The sequence below is a fragment of the Schistocerca piceifrons genome, chromosome 9 (genome assembly GCF_021461385.2).
Source record: "Schistocerca piceifrons isolate TAMUIC-IGC-003096 chromosome 9, iqSchPice1.1, whole genome shotgun sequence".
NCBI lineage: Eukaryota > Metazoa > Arthropoda > Insecta > Orthoptera > Acrididae > Schistocerca > Schistocerca piceifrons.
The window spans coordinates 157424001-157448436 of NC_060146.1; the positions used below are offsets into that span (position 1 = coordinate 157424001).

The 24436-nt window shown below is 41.4% G+C and overlaps 1 protein-coding gene across 3 annotated transcripts in view; it reads left to right on the forward strand.

The window, feature by feature from the left end:
- LOC124717016 (hypoxia up-regulated protein 1) overlaps nt 1–24436 on the forward strand; it is a 98468-nt gene that overhangs the window by 59983 nt on the left and 14049 nt on the right. For 2 of the 3 annotated variants that reach the window (XM_047243660.1, XM_047243661.1), the window contains exons 10-16: nt 1033–1292; nt 2776–3124; nt 9288–9453; nt 12859–13113; nt 15626–15733; nt 15844–15910; nt 23142–23399. In XM_047243660.1, coding sequence (XP_047099616.1) covers nt 1033–1292; nt 2776–3124; nt 9288–9453; nt 12859–13113; nt 15626–15733; nt 15844–15910; nt 23142–23399 — 1463 coding nt within the window. The remainder of the gene's footprint in view (nt 1–1032; nt 1293–2775; nt 3125–9287; nt 9454–12858; nt 13114–15625; nt 15734–15843; nt 15911–23141; nt 23400–24436) is intronic. The other variant, XM_047243662.1, reaches the window with a different exon arrangement.

Sequence of the window (24436 nt, forward strand, 5' to 3'; positions counted from 1 at the left end):
TCCAATTTAACATGGCAGTTCTACTTCGGCCAGTTCCTGTACAGTGGCAGCTAAGTGTTTAATTACCTACATGTTGGGCTGTTACCAGGGGATTAGCAGCTCTTATGATGGTATTCTATCCTGTTTCGCATGTGTCCTGGCAGTGTCAAAGTATCTACTGTCTGTCACCTCACTAGGGCAGTGATACTAGAACTAAAGCTTCTCCAGCTGCAAAGATGTTGCCTGACAGGTTTGTGTCACTGACTTGGGTCTGTATCGTCATCGTCAATTTTGCTCCATTTGGATTTGGCTGTTGCTACCAGTCTAATGTTGGGGCAGGGCTGGGCGCTATCCCTTCCAGAACTTCAGTCTTCTCGATTGGAGTCTGAAACGAGAATCCTGTCACCTGGTGGCATCAAGAAACATCTCAAGTGTGGTGAGATTAGTATCACACGGGGCGAGCATACTCTCTTCCTGAGTAACAAGAGGCTAAAGTCAGCTACCGAAACCTGAGACGCCTTGCTCGTCAACTCGCAACGTCGAGTTTTCGTAAGATATTGTTTTCTACCGAGATGTTAGTCACGTTGTTCCTCAAATGCCAGATTCTTATAGAGAATAACTCTGAGGTACTTAGGGATAGAGTAAAAAGATTCACTTATTATGGCTGATCTGTTATTGATGAAGCTCAGTGTTGAGAAATGCTCTTCACTGCAGTTAACAAGGTGGTGCTCTGTTTTGCTGAAAAATGATATTTTTGGCACACTTTCCCATTCGTGGGGAAAAAACTGGGTAATGAACGAACAAGTGATGCCTCTACTGGTAACTAAATAAACTGGCTGTGTAAAAGTGCCACCAAGGTCAACTTTTAGTTAGTGTTAAGTTAAAACTGACCCCAAGTTTCTAGCTTTTTTGCTGTGGCAGTGGAAGTGCTACTGCCCAAACACAGCACTTCCGTACAGTTCAGATGCTAGAGTAACAATATTCACAAAGAGCATATCTGTGTGTGGGTAGTTAGATAACTGTACTTCACATTCATTGTCGTCATTATTTCAGAGCCCTTGGTTCGCTCAACCTGAGTCGTGTGGACCTTACTGGGGTGAGCGAGGCGCTGTCCAAGCACAAGGACTCGCACGGAGTGGAATCGAAGGGTATAAAGGCACACTTCTCGATGGACGAGAGCGGCGTGCTGCAGCTGTCGGGAGTGGAGCTCGCCCTGGAGAAGACAGTCTCCCCTGAGGAGCAGGAGGCTGAGGCTGCCGATGCCGAGGGGACACTATCGAAGATTGGCAGCACCATCAGCAAGCTCTTCACCTGTAAGTAGCCCCGCTGCAGCTGACAAGCTGTTTTATATGTCGAACAGGTACTGTCCAAGTCAGCCAGTAAAAGTATGGATGTGGGTTTAAGGAGTTGTAAAAATGTCAGTAATTAACGCTTTGATCACAGTGGTGTCCACGCTCATACATTGCTCAATATCGGTTGTTTACATGGCTGGCCAGTGTGGTAATGCAGTTTTTCAGTTAAATTGCTGTTTTGTGGGAGTTGTTTCTCAAACATTAACATCATCTTCAGCAATTGTTAACAGTGGACATTTATTACATGTAAAACCTTACTTTGAAATAGTTGTACACTGCAGTCTCCCTTTGTTTTCAGCTATTCTGCTGAGAGAGAGAGAGAGAGAGAGAGAGAGAGAGAGAGAGAGAGAGAGAGAGAGAGAGAGAGAGTGGCTTCAGAGTGAAAGAAAGGAAAGCACTAAACTGGATAGACAAATGAGAAATGCCGAAGAGCTTAGCAGCAATATATTGTGTAGCAACATAACTTTTCAAACTACAAGGAGAACTGAAAATAAACTGAAGATTTCTGCTTCAAACAGATCATTCAACAGTTTGCAGAACTGGGGTGTGGTAAAAAAAAAATCATGATGATGCATTATTTATTTGTTGGGTTCAGTGTGTAGTGTGTGCTGTTCAGATATCCGATCATGTAGGAAAAGGCGCTAAACTCGAATGGCAAACTACTCGATGGTGATCCTAACTTCACAGCCAGCTGAGGTTGGTTGGGATGGTGGAAAACTTGTCTTCCTACAACTGCAGCTGTTTTAATTATAACAAATAATCAGTCTCGCTATAGCTGTGGGAGTATATGTTTTGGTGTCTATGCAATTGCGTGTGTTAATGCGTGTTCTTTTCCTAAAAGAAGAGGAGCAGCTCAAAAGCCTGTAGGAATACTGTTTTCTTTTACATGCTTCTGTGCTTCACGCATCAGTAGATGAGGGGTGGGCTTTCCCTTATTTTACGTACAGAACCGTATACATTTACACATTCATTGCTTACAGTCATATTTACCTAAATAGAAGGCATCATTTTGTCATATGTCCTTCCCTTATTGGGCTTGAAATGCAAATTTGGAGTTTTGGTGTAGTGATTAAAACACAGAAGAATGGAAGGGGCAACACGTAGACTGCTACATTGTTTTCGGTGTATCCACACTTCAGTACCCACAGCAATTGCATTATGTGACCCTTGTTGTTCCATTCCGGTACTGCATAAAGCTATTTCACGTTACTCATTCTTTTGTGTAGAATTTTATCAGTAAACACTGAAAGTCCAAGAAGTTATGTAAGTGGAAAATAAAAAGTTTAACTGCTTTGACTGCCTTGTTTCTCTAAGTATTTATTGCAAAGATAAGGAATGCAAAGTACCAAAGGGTAATATTTCTAAAAATTAGTGTTACATAAAATTCTGCAGTTGTGCTATCTAAATTGTAACATAATTTGATAAACTTTATTCCTTTGAATAGCTTCCGATGAGAAGAAAGATGAGCAAAAGCAAGAAAAGGATGAGAAAGCAGAAGAGAAGCAAAGTGAAGACAGTTCAGGAAAGGAAGGTCAAGAGGGAGGAGATGCTGCCAGACAAGAAGGTGAAGGGAAAGAGCAAAAGTCTGACGACGAGAAATCGGCTGGAGAGAAATCCGAAACTGAGGAGAAAAATGCTAAAGAGGGTGCTGAAAAGGCAGATGCGAAAAATGTAACGAAGCCGGCGGAAAAGAAGCCTAAAATAATTTTGCTGAAAGAGCCAATCAATGCAGCAGAAGAAAAGAGCGGTGTGCCAGCTCTTAATAGCGAGCAGTTCCAGTCATCGATCAAGAAGTAAGTAATGCTGGTGCTATGTGTAACGAGATGGAATAGGAGAGTGCTCTGTATCTTGCCTGTCTCACCTTAGTATTGTTACTCCTCTAAATGTTCTCGTTGTCTGTATGTCTCGTCCAATGCTGGGTTTCTGGGGTGGTGTAAAAATGTGGCTGTGGATTTTCTGGAAGATATAGGTTAGCATGAGTGATGACACAATTCACATTTGTAACTGGATATCTTACGTGGTCATTGGAATTGTCTTGTAAATTTCTACCCCTGCAGGCAAAGTCACATGACTGAAAATAAGCATAAGTAAAGTAAGTTTGATTGCAGGTGCTTCTTTTTACTTAGATTTTTGAAGTTTTTTTTGTATTACTAGCTCAGCACCCGCTGCTTTCTCGTGTAAACTAAATAACCTGCAGATATTTTTTGTTTTTATTTAATCAAGTTTTTATGTTCACAAGTTGCAACATCTTCTAAGCTTTTCATGCTAATGAAGGCCATAAAAGCTTGGTCTTTCCCAAATGTAATTCTGACTGAAAAGCGATTCTGGTAGCTGGAGTCAAAAGTTTTTGTTACTCGTGCCTTTAGCATTCTAGTGGAGATATTTCCATAACAACTTTCACCACCTAACAAACATTTCTTGATCTCTAACCTAGAAGTGAAACCAATTTTCATAAATTTAGCTTTAAATTTTTTTTCAGTGTAACGAAATATTTTCTTAAAAATTCTCATCCTCTATTGCTCTCCTGTAGGGCTTGAATTTCCAGAAACATTGAAACACGGATTTTTTTAAAATCTGTAACCAAGAAGTAAAGCACCAATTGTCATAGATGTAGCCTTAAAAATATTTTAGTAGTTCTTTAGTAATTATTTTAAAAACTTTCACCCACTATTTTATACCCCCTTAGTGGTTGAATTTCCAAAAATGCTGAAACACATATTTTTGTTTTCTTACTGAGAAACCAAATACCAGTTTTCATAGTTCTAGCATCAAAATTCCTTTAATAGTGACATACTTTCAAAAAGCCTATCACCCTCTTAGAAGTGGAATTTTGGACAATACCGTATTTACTCGAATCTAAGCCGCACCTGAAATTTGAGACTTGAAATTCAAGGGGGGAGAGAAGTTTTAGGCCGCACCTCCAAATCGAAACAAAGTTGGTCCATTGTAATACAAGACACAATTTAGGTAAAATGGATGACGATACAGCTACAGTAGTTTGGTTCGAGTCGTAAGCTTAGCAGTTAAGCTTTACCAGGTAGCCATTGCTATTCGTCAGGTGCTCCGTCCGTATTTGTGCGGGTACCCTTCCTTTTTCACGTGCTTCGTCGGGTTTGAATCGATTGCTTATTTTTCTTTGATCTGATAAGTGTCGTTCTCTTTGTTATAGATGTTTGTCACTGTAAGCTGAAACTGCATTACTGTACTGTGTCATGCATTGTTTGTTGCATTCTGATAACGAGTGTTTACAGCCTGTCGCCGCTCGCGGCATGGCTTGCTTTTGTGCGCTACCGCCGCTTACAATAAAAAAAGAGAGGAATTGTCTCATTAGCGAAACAATGGCAAGAGACTGCTATTTGTTGTTACTTACACTGCTGCTTTCTTTGATAATGATCAACAAGAACCAAATAATAGACTGCGTATGATAGAAGATGTTTTGAATGAGAGTTTAGCTAGAATTTTTCTCCATTTGAAAATCTTTGCAGACGCCTCTTCTGTACATTACATTCTGCACAGAAATTAGTCATCTTAGATTTAAAAATCTAGTCAATTGCCGTGCTTCATTTCTGACTGTATCACTATTAGGCATAAGAATAATACAAATATAGACATGACATGGTATGTATATTCTTACGCGTTTGCTGTTGTCTCACACTAGTTTCGTAGTTTATTAGGCAGACAGGATTTAAATGAGATAGCAGCAAACATGAAAGAATACATGGCAAAATGTTTATATTCGTATTATTCTTATGGTGAAGAGAATACTACATGTGAATCACAATTCATAAAAGTTCCTATTAGCAACCATCTCTTCTCACAGGTAGGAAAAAATTCAGAACGAAGAGTTGGCCATATTGACAAACATCCCTAACAGTCCTGTCAGTCGAATTTTCGTAGTACATGGAAATGCTGCTACATTCGAAGATGAACAGTACGGAATTTGTATTTACTTCGCTGGATAATGTATGAAAATGCAGTGGTCGAAACTCGGGGCGGAGAAAAAAAGCCCGTTTTCCACCTTTTTTTTTTATATTTATTTACTGACGCAGAGGTTTTAGTGCCAGTATTTATCTTTGTGCCTTCAAAGCATGCCTGTGTAGCACTACATATATTCATCAGCTGAAGTTAGTTGTGGCAGCACCTACCAACATTTTTCAGAACTTCCGCTTATGTTGCACTCGATTCTAAGCTGCAGGCGGTTTTTTGGATTACAAAAGCTGGAAAAACAGTGCGGCTTAGATTCGAGTAAATACGGTATCTTCATATATCGTGCTTTTAGCATAGAACCCACATCCTCTGCAGATTTAAAGTTTCTATTCTCTGTGGCTTGGTGATAACGAGTCAGTGAATCAGTCTGGCCCAATTTCACCCCCTTTAGGGGTTGAATTTCCAAAAACAGTGAAACAATTTTTTTTAGAAACCAGATTTAACTTTTCATAGGTTTAGCTTTAAAAAATGCTTTCATAATAAAATATTCTCATAAGTCTCAACCTCTAACCCCCATAGGTGTTCAATTTCCAGAAGCACTGAAACACCTTTTTTTAAAAAAATTAAAAAAAAAATGACTAAAAAGTCTAATACCAGTGTCCACAAATACAGCTTTAAAAATACTTATAGTAGCTCTTTAATAATGATATATTTTCCAAAAAAGCTTTCCCCCACTATTTCATCCCCAGGGGGTTAAATTTCCAAAAATGCTGAAACGTATTTCTTTATTTGTGACCAAGAAACCAAATACCATTTTTATAGGTCTAGCTTCCAAATTGCCTTAATAGTAACATTTTTTTTTTTTAAAAAAATCCTTCAGTCCCAATTTCACCCCCTTAGGGCTGAAATTTCAAAAAATTCCATCTTGAATGATGCCTACAGTAAAAGATCCACACATTCTCCAAATTTAAAGTTTCTATCTGTAGCAGTTTGGATTGGATGGTGTGGTGTCGATTAACGTGTACAGAAATGAGTAAAATACTAGGAAACTAAATTACAAAATTAAATTATCCCTCTGTTTCTGTCTTGAAACCCAAACTGATTGTGATATCAATTGTGTGACCACAGGCTGAATAGTAGTAGTAGTAGTTTACAAGATAAGTCTCTATTCCTCTAAGGCAGCATACCTTGTATGTTTAAATACTAATTTATTAACAATACAAGGAGAAGGATGGAATTCTGCACACCCTAAAGATGACACATTGAGTTACAGACAGGCGCAATGAAAAGACTGTTCGCATTCTGATCTGAGCTGCCAGATACACTCCTGGAAATTGAAATAAGAACACCGTGAATTCATTGTCCCAGGAAGGGGAAACTTTATTGACACATTCCTGGGGTCAGATACAGAACCACAGGCACATAGACACAGGCAACAGAGCATGCACAATGTCGGCACTAGTACAGTGTATATCCACCTTTCGCAGCAATGCAGGCTGCTATTCTCCCATGGAGACGATCGTAGAGATGCTGGATGTAGTCCTGTGGAACGGCTTGCCATGCCATTTCCACCTGGCGCCTCAGTTGGACCAGCGTTCGTGCTGGACGTGCAGACCGCGTGAGACGACGCTTCATCCAGTCCCAAACATGCTCAATGGGGGACAGATCCGGAGATCTTGCTGGCCAGGGTAGTTGACTTACACCTTCTAGAGCACGTTGGGTGGCACGGGATACATGCGGACGTGCATTGTCCTGTTGGAACAGCAAGTTCCCTTGCCAGTCTAGGAATGGTAGAACGATGGGTTCGATGACGGTTTGGATGTACCGTGCACTATTCAGTGTCCCCTCGACGATCACCAGTGGTGTACGGCCAGTGTAGGAGATCGCTCCCCACACCATGATGCCGGGTGTTGGCCCTGTGTGCCTCGGTCGTATGCAGTCCTGATTGTGGCGCTCACCTGCACGGCGCCAAACACGCATACGACCATCATTGGCACCAAGGCAGAAGCGACTCTCATCGCTGAAGACGACACGTCTCCATTCGTCCCTCCATTCACGCCTGTCGCGACACCACTGGAGGCGGGCTGCACGATGTTGGGGCGTGAGCGGAAGACGGCCTAACGGTGTGCGGGACCGTAGCCCAGCTTCATGGAGACGGTTGCGAATGGTCCTCGCCGATACCCCAGGAGCAACAGTGTCCCTAATTTGCTGGGAAGTGGCGGTGCGGTCCCCTACGGCACTGCGTAGGATCCTACGGTCTTGGCGTGCATCCGTGCGTCGCTGCGGTCCGGTCCCAGGTCGACGGGCACGTGCACCTTCCGCCGACCACTGGCGACAACATCGATGTACTGTGGAGACCTCACGCCCCACGTGTTGAGCAATTCGACGGTACGTCCACCCGGCCTCCCGCATGCCCACTATACGCCCTCGCTCAAAGTCCGTCAACTGCACATACGGTTCACGTCCACGCTGTCGCGGCATGCTACCAGTGTTAAAGACTGCGATGGAGCTCCGTGTGCCATGGCAATCTGGCTGACACTGACGGCGGCGGTGCACAAATGCTGCGCAGCTAGCGCCATTCGACGGCCAACACCGCGGTTCCTGGTGTGTCCGCTGTGCCGTGCGTGTGATCATTGCTTGTACAGCCCTCTCGCAGTGTCCGGAGCAAGTATGGTGGGTCTGACACACCGGTGTCAATGTGTTCTTTTTTCCATTTCCAGGAGTGTATGTCGGTCATGAGTGCATGAGGTGTGCTTGCTTGTGTGTGTGTGTGTGTGTGTGTGTGTGTGTGTGCGTGTGTGTGCATTTCAGTTTCTGAAGAAAGCTTAATATATGACAGTCTTTTCACTGTGGCGGTCTGCAACTCAACATGCCTCTTTAGAGTGAGTAGCGATCTATCCTTTCATTTATATTGTTGATTTTCCAACCTGGAGTCCTAATTTATGTATGTACATTGAAAGTTGTGGTGATTTGTAGAGTATTCAGAGGTGTAGAAAGGGCAAGTGTGTCATGACACTGCTGCTTCCCACTCCCCAGTTCTAAATTATGTAATCTGTAATTATATTTACACCCCCAAATGAAAACCCCTGTTTTTCACTGTAGTGTGATATTTTCAGCCACCAAAAGAGTCCTGAAATTTAATGGTTGAAATATATGTGACTGTATGACATGAGTCACTGTAGTAGTTAATAGCATCACTGGTGAAAGCTTTTCAGTATGTCTACACCTTACAGAGAATGTGAGCTAAAAATGTACTATAGTGTTAATGTTTTGAAGCTGACTGTTTCTATCCACCCCACCCGCCCCGCCCACTATCACATGTCATGTTTCAGTGGTATTGCAACTTGTATTTTTCCTTAGCTCTGTTTTCTGGATTTCAGATAGCAGCTAAATAGGTGTAGGTGTAGTTCTCGAAAATTATTATCTGGACTAAAAGAAGGAATTGCTGCATAAGACATATTCTGATGCATGAGGAAATAATAAATTTAATGGATCGAAGTGACAACAAAACATGATTGTTAAAGCTTTGTAATGTTTTGTAATAACAAATTGACACTAATTTAATGCATCACCATTTTAGTGAATAATTGCAAACATTTTGTGTGGGGGAATAGTTGAATTGCACCAGTGGCATTCATCTGAACAGTCAAATTTGGAGCTAACAATAGTAAATGGATAGATTGCTACTCACCTCATAGAGGAGGCATTTAGTGACAGACAGGCACATCGAAAAAAAATCCATCTTGAGTTTTCCTTTGTTTAAATTTGGAGGTATCTATTCAAAGATACTGGGTAAGGACAACAGTACTGACAAATGTCTGAGCCAGTGATAAGCAAATGAGGCAGTGTCCCCTCAGTAGATCATTAGGTGTATTCTTCATTTTGCTTATGTACCAAGGGGTTGACACATGTCCTTTATAGGAGGATTTTCTTTCAGTCTCTTGTATTAGAGTGCTGCAGCATCATTGTTGAACTTCATATTTCTGGTTTTGTGCCAAAATCTTTTTTATTGCTGCCTTTCATACACAGATTGGAGTCCCTGAACGAATTTGACGAACAGAGGAAGCGCCGTGAGAGTGCCCTCAATGCCCTGGAGAGTTTTGTTTTTGATGCACAAAATAAGTTGTATGCAGATGAGTACCGAGCAGCTGCAACGGAGGAGGAGCTGGAGAAAATCAAGCAAACCTGTTCAGAGGTACGTACCACAGGTTTTAAACAATTTAAAAAATTTATTTGAATGTGGTATTTTGTCTCTGATCATATAAATTTTTTATTTAACATTTGTATTCAGTCTCTTAACACATGAACATTGTATTTGATCTCCGAACACAGTGATATGATCACCAGGCTTTAAATAGTGTAACTGAGTCGTGGCATAATCTTGTTGTGTTACACTGAATGAACTCTTATTTTAGCTGAGAGTGATTAATTCTGAGGTGGGGGAGAGGAGGGGGAGAAAGAAATAAGTTTACTAACTAAAATCAATAAAGCAGTAGTCATATATTCATGCTGTAACTTTATTTAGACAACAAAAGCCAGGACAAGAAAGTTGAATAAACATTCCCTGGCATCAAATAAAATTGTCCCAAGTGTATAGCACCAGTTTTGTTGCACAATAAGAAAGCACACAATCAGAAATGCCCTGTCACTTGAAATACACACACGACCAACCTGTGTTACATAATATTGTAAACAAAGTAGCCCCAAACACATTTACACCAGTTCTCATATTTGACTACAGCGCCTGTTGCAGTTCTTGGAACAGAGCACATTTGTGATCGCTTCGTGCGAATGCTGTATAATAGCAGTTTGCAAATCAGTCCATTCACAGTTTAAAAATTATTAGTTATTCCAGAAATCAGAATATGTGGAACGTGATAAAAGGCACAAAATGAAACGGAGCACGTGGGACTCCTATTTTACAAATTAACAGAAAATTGTATGGACGGTTGTAGAGCAAACACTACATTTATATGCTGGTACAGTATTGTTAGCTGCTCCAGGCAGAAGACGTGCTTTGTTGACGCTGAACATTTTTGCAATTTTGACTGAGTTAAGCTGAAGCTGCAGTGTTCACCTTAGGAACACATGTGGAGAAGTTGCCACAAAATCAACTAACTAAAAAAATGTGTGTGATTAGTACATTGATTTATCTGTAAAAGGCAATTTTGGAATTTTCCTTTGTGAAAGACTGCTTGTCCTGGATTCGTGTGCTGGTTTGAAATTTCAGATTCACGTATTTTACTGTTCACACTTTTTCTGTATAACCTTTCATTGATTGCATCCTTTCTTGTGTCGCGATAAATTATGAAATCTTGAACTTTTGTAAGTACTACAATAAGCATAATGTTGTTGCTAATTGCAGGCTTAAATTTACTCGCACTCTGAAATTTTTGATAAGTTCCATCCAAAACAGTTGTTCCCTAATGTCATTGTATAATGTCAGAAACAGATTATCTTTTAGAATTTTCATATGTTTGCAAACTTGTTTTTTAAAATTTTCGTAGGTAACGAGAGTTGTGAATAACTTTTTCTGTATCAAATCTGTGTTTCTGACACTCAGCTAATGCCAAAGAACATGTCACCCCCTAATTTCAGTGTATCTTAACGCAAATATACTTACCTTCCTGAGAATTTTTGGAAGTTATCATTGTCCAATGGTTGAACTAGTTTGTAGTATTGAATCAGTGTTAGTGATTTAGGTTACTGTAGCAGATACTGTAATTAATTGGGTTGCATATAGTTTCCCTTTAAAGAGGGGTAGGATATATATTCTCTACATTTACAGTAAATTGACTGTATTTTTGAGTAGTTAGTTAGAGTAATTAACCTCGAAAAGTTTTAGGACACTAGTAATTCTTACCACACATTTTTCTGTTGCTTTAATAGAGATCTTGTTTTGTGGATAGTCGGCAAGCGTAGTTTAAAGTCATTTGTTCAGTGTCCCGGAATACATTGCACCAGTCACAATGCAGCCCTTCTGTACATGCTGTTCTCAAATATGGAAGGAGCTAGTTGATGCTTGTAAGCAGCTGGAATCACCGTGACTACTGCCAAGTGGTTGGCAGCTGCTGTGAATCTGTGTGTTGGAAGAGTGGAAGAGTTCCCTACAGTCATGTACCACAGCTACTATCCTCCCCTGTCCCCTGCAGGAAGTACTTGATTCGTCATTACTTGTCCGTTTGACTGCGAGTGGTGTCTCAGTGGTAGGTCTAAAAGTTCTGTACAGGGTAGATAGGGACCAGGGGGAACTCAAGATGTTATAACCAGTCCCCGTAAACAAAAGGTTTGAGGTGTTGTCTTTCACTGAAACTGAACTGAGCCAGTGGGACTCACTTCCCCTGTTTTTGAGAAACCTGCTTTGCTGTGTCAGAAGGAGGAAAACGCAAAAGTTAAGGGGTCTATTAATCATTGGCATGGTAAACAATGATGCTGTTTAGGGAAGTGGCAGCAAGGGACAGGAACGAACATCAGTTACACTCGGTGTGTATGCCTGGGGGCCTCATTGAACATGTAGAAGAGGCTGTTCTGGCAGCTGTTGAGGGAACAGGGTGCAGCCAACTGCAGATTGTGCTACACATGGGAACTAACAATGCCTGTCGTCTGGGCTCCGGGGTCATACTAGTGTCATTCCACTGACTGAGGCTGAAAAGACTACCCTTGCACATGGAGGTTCGATGAAGCTCACAGTTTGCAGCATTGTCCCCAGGAATGATCACCTCCCGCTGTTTGTTTGAGTCAAGTAGAAGGACTAACCTGGAGACTTCTGGGTTATGTGACAAGCTAGGCTGCAACATCCTGGACTTATGCTGTAGGGCTGACAACTGTAGGGCCCCCTGCACTACACATTGGTGGCAACCATCCAAGTAGCTGACTGTGTGAGGATTGTACACGAGCGTTTTTTTGATTAGGTGACTCTCCATCCAGTTCAAATAACGGCAGCTATAGTAGACCTGGAAATGTGTGTGAGGTCCAAAAGAATGCCTCCTCCTTCCCAAAGCGAGAGTTTAAAATTCTAGTAGTTAACTGGCAAAGCATTTACGATAAAGTGCCAGAGTTTGAAGCATTCCTGAAAAGCAGTGAGCCTAACATAATAAAACGCACCCCACAAACCAAACCAAATCAAACATCATTGATTAGTGTGTAATTAATATCTCTAGCTACTATTGCTTTATAGAATAATGAGACGATGTTGTAGACATACTGCTTCAGATTCTAAAGCTGCTGTTTGTGCAGCTGTTCAGTAACTTGAGCCCACTGTGTTCTTACTCACTTGGAATAGGCAGCCTTTCAGCAGCTAATTTAGAATGATGTGTTCCATACTTCATGAATTTTTTTCCATGTTCCCCTTTGTGTTTCTTTCCTGTTGTTGTTATGTTATTTTTATTATTATTATTATTATTATTATTATTATTATTATTAGTAGTAGTAGTATACAAAGTGGGAATGTATAGGTTTGGAACAGTATTAAAGTTGCAGTATTACCACAGCCAAAACAATAAATATAAAGACAGAAGCACTTTCTTAAGTACTCGTTATGGCAGTGGCAACTTCATACATCCATAGGTGGTGAATTTTGAACTCATTTTTTTCCACTCAGGTGTCGGACTGGTTGTACGAAGATGGCTCGGATGCAGATGCGCAGGCTTACGAGGACAAATTGTCGGAGCTAAAGCAGTTGACACGGCCCTTGTTCCGCCGTGTCTGGGAACATCAAGAGCGACCGGCTGCACTCAGTTCTCTTGGTGAAATAATAGAAATGAGCTCAAAGTTTCTAGACGGTGCAAAGAACGGTTCAGAAATATTTACACCTGTGGAACTCGAAACACTGGAGAAGGTCATAAAGGAAACAAAGGTAAGCCATGCGGTGCATCTATGTACCAGAAGGCTTGAGTGATATGTTGTGTCCCCCCCCCCCCCCCCCCCCCGCCCCCTCTCTGTGTATGTTCCTTTGAAGTGGAATTTTACATGGAAAATTATTACTTGCTACTTCTAGTAACTTATTGTTGCAACATTACAATGGAACTACAGCATTTGTGCTGTGGAAGAAAATAGACTTTGGGTGTTCTCTTTTGTTTGGGAAGACTGCCAATAAACTAATCACACAGCATAAAATGAGTTGCAGGTGTAAAATCTTACACATTGCAGAAAGAATGGAAAGGTATTAAAGATGATATTCAAAATGAGTTCTTTTTTAATTTATTTTTGAAACCTCTGTAAAATGGAAATCACAGGATTAAAAGTATGTTAAACAGAATAGGTACTATTTATTGCAGCTGCTCAGGTGACCTTAGTTTTTACATAATGGAGCATTCAGACTCCCTACACTGTGTTACAAAATGGGCACTACAAATGAAAAACTTGGCTAAACATGGGGCAGAGCAGGCCAGTCTATTCAGCGAATATCCTCTCGTTCGTAGTGTTCTACACCTGCACTGTTAGATTCAGTCGCGCATTGTCATCCATAAAAACAGTCAGGGCCAAATGCAACCCTGAAAAGACACACACGGGGAAAGAGTACGGTGTCACAGTAATGTTGACTGGTCTGTGTACACTGTATTCAGTCATGTGCATCTTTTCAAGGGTGCGTTTGGCTGCGACTTCATTTTTATGGGTGATACTGCACAACCACATAAAACAGTGCCAGTGGAGCAGCTCTCGGAATGAGAGAGTATTAGGCAAATGGACTGGTCTGCCCATTTCCCCGACAACTTGTAATGCCATCAAGCCTCTGTGGGAGGCATTGGGGATACGTATTTCAACACATCTACATTCACCAAAACCACCCAGCAGTTGTCAATTGCATTGGTGGTAACACCCTACCACAAGAATGCTCGGCAACCTTCTGCCAATATGTGAGCATTCTGCACTGTATGTATTACCATCTGTGATGACAAGTCATCCTATTAAGAACCATTTCCTACCTTTGATAATCTCCTAGAGATCATCATAAATTGCAGTATCTTCAGTGTGATTATTTTTTACAAATAAGTGTCATTCTTGTTCATCTTAATGCGTGTTTCTGTCAGTTAACCTCTGTACTACTTCAGCAGCTGTCTGTACGGTCGAAGTTTCATTGAGCTGTGTTACTTAGCACTGACACGTAATGTGATCATTACTGTTGTCTCCATGTTGTATACGCCTTTGTAATAAATAGTGTTTGTGGATTTTATCGAATTTGCAGTCACAGTAAACACTGGAGCCTACTGTGAGACATTAAGAAAACTGAGAAAATTTGATCAAAGAGAGTTCTCTCAAGTACTGGTGTAGTGGTTTTGTATGACAGTGCTCACCCACAGAGAAACGTGACTCTGTATGCAGTTTACTTACTTCCTTATGCTTTGTATGTTACATTTTGTGAATACCTTCGGTGTTAGCTCTAGGTACATAGCGAGTGAGGTGGCAGAGTGGTCAGCACAGTGGGCTCACTGTGTTCAAATTAGTGTCCAACCATCCTGGTTTAGATCTTCTGTCATTCCCCTAAATTGCCGGACCCTGATCTACTTTGCGATCCCGGTGAATGAAATCGCTGATAGCGTAGGCAAACTGGCTACCAGTAAGATGGCTCTTGAGATCTGTATTCTGGAAACAGACGTCCACTTGGTGTTGGCAGAACACTTGCCTCCTCTGCCCAGATTGGGCTTAGTGGTCCACCTCGGACTTCACCCTACCTACTCTTTTACTCTTCCTCCTCCCTCTCATATGGTCTGTTAGAATTGTTCATGTTTTGTCTCTCTGTGCTCATCTTGCCCTGTCCATGCTGCTAGCCTTTCCTAGCCAGTTTCTGCGTGCGGTACCTCTGGTAAGTGGTGGGGGGCGGGGAGGGGGATGCTTCCAGCTGCTCCCTAGATAGGGCACCGCACCTTCCTTTCTTCCTATGTCTTCCCACCCCCCCCCCCTCCCTCCCTTTCTTCCTATGTCTTCCCCCCCCCCCTCCCTCCCTCCCTTTGCCCCTGCTACTTTATCCCTTATCTAGTCTGGTGTCCTTTGGTAGACTTTCGGATTTTCTTCCCCTGGGTTTGGCGTGGTAGGCCATCTCTGATTTCCTCATGTAGACCTGTCTGAGGAGAGAGGGCTGATGACCTAGTAGTTTGGCCCTTTCAGTCATCCATGCCTCCGTTCAACAAACCAACCAACCAAGCAGTTTGCTCCAAGCAAATGTCTGGATGTTCCATTGAAAGGGCAAGGCCAATTTCCTTCCCCATCCTCGAAGCTATCAGGGCTTGTGCTTGCTGTCTGATCACCTCGATGTCAATCGGATGTTAAACCCTAATTTTCTTTCTTTCTAGGTACATCTCATGCAGTGTCAGTAATGCAGGTCTTGTTTACCATTTGAAATATAATGTGCTCTTGGTATGTGATTTCAGGAGTGGAAGCAAAAGATGGAGGAGGACCAAGCTCAGCTTAAGTTGTCTGATACGCCTAAGCTTACAGTCAAATCCATAACGGACAAAATCTCTCTCCTGGACCGGGAGGTTGGTACAGATAATTTTGTGCATTGAAAATCCAGATGCTGGCTAGTATAATGAAACACTGAATGGTCTTTGTCTTTTTGTGATCTAGCTATGTTCCATTTTATTTTCAGGTCAAATACTTGATCAATAAAGCAAAGATATGGAAGCCTAAGAAGAAAGAAGACACCAAAGAGAAAGGTAAGTAGAACTGTGTGTTACTTGTCGCTAAGCTAGTGTGCTTTGTTTCTATGTGGAGGATGCAGAAAAATGTAATTGTAAGCCATGTGTAACTAGTTTAAAAGATATCTGGACATTCCATTGTTTCAGCTCCCTTTATGCTATGTAATATCAATTTAAGTCATTCTAACTAATGTCTTCAATTGTGCCTTTTGACTATATCTCTCAGAAGATAATTTAGAACACACAATATGAATTTGTAAGTATTTCTAATGATCTTCATTGAAAAGTGGCCAGGATTCATAATTCTTGCACACTTATATTTACATAACAATCACTTGGGCTAACATCAGGTTGGTGTATCAACACTATGAGGAAAAGGATAGATTGCTATTACCTGTAAAGATGACACATTGAGTTACAAACAGGTACAGCGAAAAGACCGTTACATAAAAGCGTAAACAGTGAATGTTACAGTTGCATTCCACTCCGAGCTGCTGGAGATAGGTCCTGTGAGCGTGCGTGCATGTGCGCGCGTTTCCAGATTATGTGGCCTTCTGAACTTCCTCAAGAGGATCTGCTGAGGCCTTTTGCCAGTAAAATTGCTTGGAGCTATTTTGTACAAAGCACTTAAATCTCCATTTAGTGTGTGTGTGTGTGTGTGTGTGTGTGTGTGTGTGTGTGTGTGTGTGTGTCACATTAAGAACTAGGCAGATTTCTTACACTTCGGTTAAAGGGATTACGTTTCAACAATTGCACAGTTTTGGTGTGGTTCCTCCCTTCACTCGCATGCCTGTGTCTGATTCATTAATTGAGATTAGTTTTGGTGTTGATTTTACTAACCTGTTTGAACATGTCAACTTCCACTTTTTATTCAGTGGTCAGATCAGTGAACACACGGGTGGAGTTGTGATGGGAGTCCCTTCATGACCTGTTATTGCCAATCTGTTTATAAAAAGTTTTGAGGAATGTGTTGTTGAGTCAGTGGTGTAGAAACGTATATGCTATTTTAAATATGTGTATGGTACTTTTGTTGTTTGACTGGAAATGAGTATTTATACACAGTTTTAGAGCCAGATTCATCCACCCAAATACCTACTTCACCAAGGAGATGGAAAATAGTGGCTGCCTTCCTTACTTTGAAGTATTGGGTGGGAGGAAGGTTGATGGTATTTTAGGACATGTAGTTTGTGGGAAGCCAACTTACTCCGATTTGTATCTTCAGGCTGATAGTGACTCCATCCAGCTCACTTTGAAGGGGTACTTTGTATCTTGCTTCGTAGACCATGAAAGTTTGAGAGTCGAGTTAGACCACCTCGGTCACCTAGTGTGAGAACGGTTATAGTGAAAGACGGATCAGATGTGTGTTAAGGTGCCGACTGAGTGTTGAAAATAAGAGGATGGCACCGAAGTGTCGCCTTTTCACCTTACACAGGTAACATTTCTGACGACTGTATTCTGCAGAAACACGGCGCGAAGTGTGTTTCTGTACCACCATCTGAAATCGTGATCTGTAAAGGATGATCTCAGTTTGCATTAGGTGGAAGTCTGTTGAATCTTGTGCAGTTGTTGCATGATTCATTGGTCAGACTGCGAAGGACCACTTTATTGAGCATAATCATCGCACTCGTGTATGAGAACTGAGCAAATCTACTTTAGCAGAACATTTCCTTGGTACTGGTCACCTTGTGGAATATATCAACATAGAAGTTCTGGTGTGAACTTAGTCAGATATTGGGACAGGGTTATCGAGGAAGCAATCTAGATTAAATTAGCATGTGACGTTTTTGATTACTTTCTGCTTGGGATCTCTCTCTCTCTCTCTCTCTCTCTCTCTCTCTCTGGTCAAAATGCAGCAGTACATAATTAACATAATTAATTGTGCCTCAAAACTGAAGGGTTGAGCACCTGTATAAAAATGGTGTCTGTTCAAGATGGAACCCGGCTGAATTCCTGCAAGTTCTTAGAACATTTTATATGCTGGGAGAAACTGGTTTCACCCTGTATGCATTGCATAAAATGGGAGCGTTGTTTCGAGCTGTTACGTGCACCACTGTCAGCTGACGAGATTTAACCTTCTCTGACGCTATGCTGTGAGTAGCACCAGGTGGCAGTAGGTGCCTACTTCCATGCGTAATCGAATGCCGTGCAGTCACACTTCACTCAGCCTCTTTTTTTTTTTCATAGAGATGCAATCCAATGTGATGCATACCATAGTGTAAATTCATTTTACTGGTAGAGTGGTCATATGTTGGACCTGCATTTGATAGGTTGGTGGTTGAAATTCCCCTGCAGACAGTCTGATTTAGGTTTTCCATGGTTTCTTGAAATTGCTTAAGGCAAATGCTAGGATGGTTCCTTTGTAAAGAGCATGGCCACTTTCCAGCCTTACCTCCCCCAGTCTGAGTTGGTCTGTAATGACCTTGTTGTCCACAGGATGATAAGCCTCGGTCCCACCTTTTCTCGAGCTGTGTTCTCATGGGGCGTGGATACAGAAGCTTACCACACTTTCGCACCGGCATTCACGTGTGACTCGACCAGTTGTGGAAAGCTCACATGGACTGACGTATGTACGAAGACCTGGCACAGTTATCACTAAAGACAGACGATGAATGTGTGCCTCATATAAATTAGAGCTGATGTCACTTGTGTTTTTGCTGGCAGTTTTGCACACAGGAAAGAACATCTGAAGAAAAGACCGTGATGGCTTCTACGTAGAGTATCAGGACCAAATGTTTCAGCTGATATTTAAGCTCAGTAATAGACATCCAGCTGGTTTCAAAAGCATAGTGTGTCTAAAGATCAATTGGATTACCTTCTGGAATGCATTTCCATACTGATTTCTAAATTGGACACTCTTAGGAGACAGGTAGTATCTGTAAAAACAAAACTTCAAATGGAGTTACACAATTTAGCCTCAAGAAATTCTTTGAACAGTCTGGTTTTATTTCATGTTACAAAAAATAGTCGGTAAATTCGTGCTTGATACCTACAAAGAGGCCTTAAAAGCTACTCAACCCATTAGTATTTCCATGTGATTTTTTTTTTTTCCGCTTACCAAACTAGATTGTACTTGCCATTGCTGAATGAGCTGGCAAACGAAAGGATTCATTGGAGCAACTGCAAGACTTTTGGTATGTGAATGTCATCAGTGAAGGAGCCAGATTGCTTGCTGTCGGATACCTTCTCCAACTCCTTGCAATAAGGATTAAAGTTTTTAAATTTTGAAATCAACTGTATTGATGATAATGTTTGCCACTGCCTTTCTTATGTCTATGGAAAGTCTCTTTCTTGCAACGACCAAAATGAGTTTCCTGTGTACTCTCTTGTAATTTTATCACCCGAGCTATCCTTCACATGGCAAAGGCAAACTTGTGACTGAAAATCAAATTGGTTTGATACAAGGTGAGAGTCCTCATGCTCACCTCTAACATAATAGGACCTGAGCCAAGGGGCTTAATTCACGTGGGTCACAGTCCACACGACACTCTGCATGGAAACACGGTTTCATACGAAGGTCATGTCATGGCAATGTTTTTTATCTTGAAAATGCTAGCAAATTAAAAAATTCTGAAATATGCAGATGGAGAGTTAGTTCATATGCAAATATTGTGTGTAGAGGATGGGTGAAAACAAATACCACCATAAAGGTATAGCACAAGAAAAAGAAAGAAAAATTTTGTCGTTACAAATGTGTTTTAGCATCAGTTGCAAGAGTAGACAATAGTACATTACAAACTGCATGCATTCCATGGCATCAGGAGTCTCCCCAGGAGTCCACAGTAATGTGACATATTCTAGATGGCAGTCCTCTCCAGGAAAATGAAGCACGAAGGGAGACCGCATTGTGAATTGAGCGGCAGTTCAGGGTTGATGTTACCCAACTTGAACAGTGCTCTCAGATTGCAGTTGACAGTGGAAGGAATGTGTGACAGTGGCATGAGGAGCTTGGTGGAAGAGGTATGAAATGCTGCTCTACCATACTGAACAGCTGCTCAGCGAGAAGATGCATTCAGGTGCTGCAGAGCTGTAATGGCAGACACGTGCTGATCTGGGCAGCCTGTCAGTGTGTGGGGGCAGACTGTGATCATATCTAGATTTTTCCCACTGCTAGGAGAATCACAGAAGATGGGCACTAAAGGGATTACAGTGCCACATTGGTATTGAGAAGACAATAATCTGTAGTATTATACATGAGCTACCGTATTTACTCGAATCTAAGCCGCACTCGAATGTAAGCCGCACCTGAAAAATGAGATTCGAAATCAAGGAAAAAAAATTTTCCCGAATCTAAGCCGCACCTGAAATTTGAGACTCAAAATTCAAGGGGAGAGAAAAGTTTTAGGCCGCACCTCCAAATCGAAACAAAGTTGGTCCATTGTAATATGAGACACAATTTAGGTCGAATGAGTGGCGATACAGCTGCAGTAGTTTGGTTTGAGACGTAGGCTTAGCAGTTAAGCTTTACCAGGTAGCCATTATGTGTCGGGCGCTCAGTCCGTATTTATACGGGTACCCTTCAGTTTTCAAGTGCTTCGTCTGGTTTGAATCGATTGCTTATTTTTCTTTGATCTGATAAGTGCCATTCTCTTTGTTATAGGTGTTTACGTCACTCTAAGCTGAAGATGCATTGCTGTACTGTGTCATGCATTGTTTGTCGCATTCTGATAATGAGTGTTTACGGCCTGTCGCCACTCGCGGCATGGCTCGCTTTTGTGCGTGCTACCGCGGCTTCAGTCTCATTTGCGAAACAATGGCAAGAGACTGCTATTTGTTGTTACTTACACTGCTGCTTTCTTTGATAATGATAAACAAGAACCAAATAACAGACTGCTTATGATAGAAGATATTCTGAACGAGAGTTTAGCGAAAATTTTTCTCCATTTGAAAATCTTTGCAGACGCCTCTTTAGTTCATTACATTTTGCACAGAAATTAGTCATCCTAGATTTAATAATCTAGTCAATTGCCGTGCTTAATTTCTGACTGTATCACTATTATGCGTAAGAATAATACAAATATAAACATGGCATGATATGTATATTCTTACGCGTTTGCTGTTGTCTCACTCTAGTTTCGTAGTTTATTAGGCAGACTGAATTTAAATGAGATAGCAGCAAACACGAAAGAATACGTGGCAAAATGTTTGTATTCGTATTATTCTTATGGCTAAGAGAATACTGCATGTGTTTCACAATTCATAAAAGTTCCTATTGACAACCATCTCTTCTCACAGGTAGGAAAAATGTAGAACGTAGAGTTGGCGATATTGACAAACATCCCTAACAGTCTTGCCAGTCGGATTTTCATAGTACATTGAAACGCTGCAACATTCGAAGATGAACAATACGGAATTTGTATTTACTTCGATGGATAATGTATGAAACTCGGGGTGGAGGAAAAAAAGCTCGTCTTCCGCCTTTTTTTTAAATTTATTTACTGACGCAGAGGTTTTGGTGCCAGTATTTATCTTTGTGGCTGCAAAGAATGCCTGTGTAGCGCTACATATATTCGACAGCAGAAGTTAGTTGTGGCGGCACCTACCAACATTTTTCAGAACTTCCGCTTACTTTGCACTTGATTCTAAGCCACAGGTGGTTTTTTGGATTACAAAAACTGGAAAAAAAAGTGCGGCTTAGATTCGAGTAATACACATGTAAAGTTATTGCAAAGTGTGTGCGTCATGCACTAAATGTTGTGGAAAAGTAGACACACTGTGAAACTTTCATCTGCAGTGAAGGGAGGCAATATGCTTCTGAGAATCGTTGCCATACGTGAATTTTGGGCCAGGGCCTATGAGCCAGAACTAAAACACCAGTCCACGGAATGGTGTCTTGTAGGTTCACCACAAAGGTAGCAATTTCATTAAAATCCATGCCCTATGAAGTTAATGGCCATCAGAGCCTATGAAATTAGAGGAGTAATTGTGCCATTTTGTCTCACATGGTCCAACTGTTAATGCACAGCTCTACGGTTGCACTTTCCTGCAGTGGCACCTATGACGGGCCGTTCGGGAGAAACATCCTGAATATCTACACGATTCATTTATTCCTCAGGGCAATGTGAGAGCACGTGCGGCAGAATGTGTGTGGAATCTGCTCGTGCGATGGGGGTGGGAAGTACTGGAGCACCCACCATATTCGCCAGACTTATCACCTTGCGATTAGGACCTCATACGAAAACTGAAGGAGCTATTGCATGGAACACACTTTTGAACAGATGAAGACATTCCCAAAACAGTGAAACAAGATCAGACAATTCACTCATGGTGAGGCAACTTGTATTTTGCATTTTCAACGTTGTTGGCAGAGAGTGATGGATTTGTTGGGAAACTACTTTGAGGAGCTCTAACATGTCAGTTCCTGCCCTTTACTATTGTGCACTATTGCAAATGACAGTAAAACAAATTTTAAACAACATGATTCGTTTCATCTTTTTTTCTCGTGCTATATCTTTTATGGCAGTGTGTTCATCTGTCACACTACACCTAATGTTTGCATATGAAATAACCTTCCATTTGCATATTTCAGAATCTTTTAATTCGATGGCATTCTCAAGACAAAAAATAATTGTCATGACTAATGCAGTGACCCTCATAATATTTGTTTAGTCCAATATTCAGGAACATACAATTTCCAGTAAATTGCCAGCAACCATTAAAAACTTGGTTTCAGATACAGCAGGGTTTAAACAGAGTTTGAAAGACATTTTGATAGGCAACTCCTACTCTGTAGATGAATATCTTAACAATGGAAATGTAAATATCACCACTGCCAGTGTACTGTAAATATATTCACCTATTTTGACAATCTCCTGAAAAATGTTAGAGGTAGTAAGCATTATATTCAGATGTTACATGTTTTTTTACCTTATACTTTCTGACATGGTCTGCACACACGAGAGTCCTCTCGTTTTTTTGGGTCTATGGAATGAATACTGCTTCTGATCTAATGTAATCAGTGTAAGTCAGTCCTATTATTGACACATGCTACAAGAAAACTTGGGTCAACTGTTAATGTCTGTCAATGTTGTTGCTATGTAGTAACATTGCTAATAATGCCCACAAGACTACCAAGCACTGTAAGAGATGAAGATATTTCACAGATTACATTTTTCAGCTTGCAAATAGTCTGAGGCAATGGATTTTTAATGTAGGGCATATTTGAAGGTGGAGCTGGTTTTCTGAACAAAACTGTTCAGAAAGGCAGACAGCTGTACTCGAGATAAGTTTCCGCCTAACTTTTATTTTTCAGCAGAAGACACGTCATCTTCAGGAAGCAAAGACAAAAATGAAACTACCACAGACAAAAAAACTGAATCGGATCAACCACTCCCAGACTCCACCTCTGATGATGGAGAAGATAGGAGTCCCGACATGGACCCCGAGGCCGTTCCGCTCCCGGAGGACATGACGGGTGGTGCTGAGGAGGGCGGACCGGTGGTGCCCGAGCCCGATTTGCCAGCTTCAGCAGACCCTCTGTCCAGCGACAAGAAAGCGGATGTCGTAAAAGGTTAGTTTGTCTAGGGAGCGTGGCAGGGGAAAAGAGTGGTCATCATTTGCCACATTACAGACGAGCACAGATTTGTTACGTAATACACACTTGTCACCTCCTTCTCTCCTCCACACACACACACACACACACACACACACACACACACACATATATATATATATATATAAACAAAGATGAGGTGACTTACCGAACAAAAGCGCTGGCAGGTCGATAGACACACAAACAAACACAAACATACACACAAAATTCAAGCTTTCGCAACAAACTGTTGCCTCATCAGGAAAGAGGGAAGGAGAGGGGAAGACGAAAGGAAGTGGGTTTTAAGGGAGAGGGTAAGGAGTCATTCCAATCCCGGGAGCGGAAAGACTTACCTTAGGGGGAAAAAAGGACAGGTATACACTCGCACACACGCACATATCCATCCACACATACAGACACAAGCAGACATATAAAAGGTCTTTAAATATGTCTGCTTGTGTCTGTATGTGTGGATGGATATGTGCGTGTGTGCGAGTGTATACCTGTCCTTTTTTTCCCCCTAAGGTAAGTCTTTCCGCTCCCGGGATTGGAATGACTCCTTACCCTCTCCCTTAAAACCCACTTCCTTTCGTCTTCCCCTCTCCTTCCCTCTTTCCTGATGAGGCAACAGTTTGTTGCGAAAGCTTGAATTTTGTGTGTATGTTCGTGTTTGTTTGTGTGTCTATCGACCTGCCAGCGCTTTTGTTCGGTAGGTCACCTCATCTTTGTTTTTATATATAATTTTTCCCACGTGAAATGTTTCCTTCCATTATATATATATATATAGCTTTCCATTGTGGCAACTCCTTTCTTAAAATGAGCTGATCTTAATATGTTTGCTAATGCTTTCACCATTTTACTCCAAAAGGAAACAAAATTTAAATGGCAAAAGCTTTGTTACTACACACACACACACACACACACACACACACACACACACACACACACACACACTCACACACTCTCACACTCTTTCTTCACACTGCTGTGACATATGGTGGTGTTTGAAATATAAT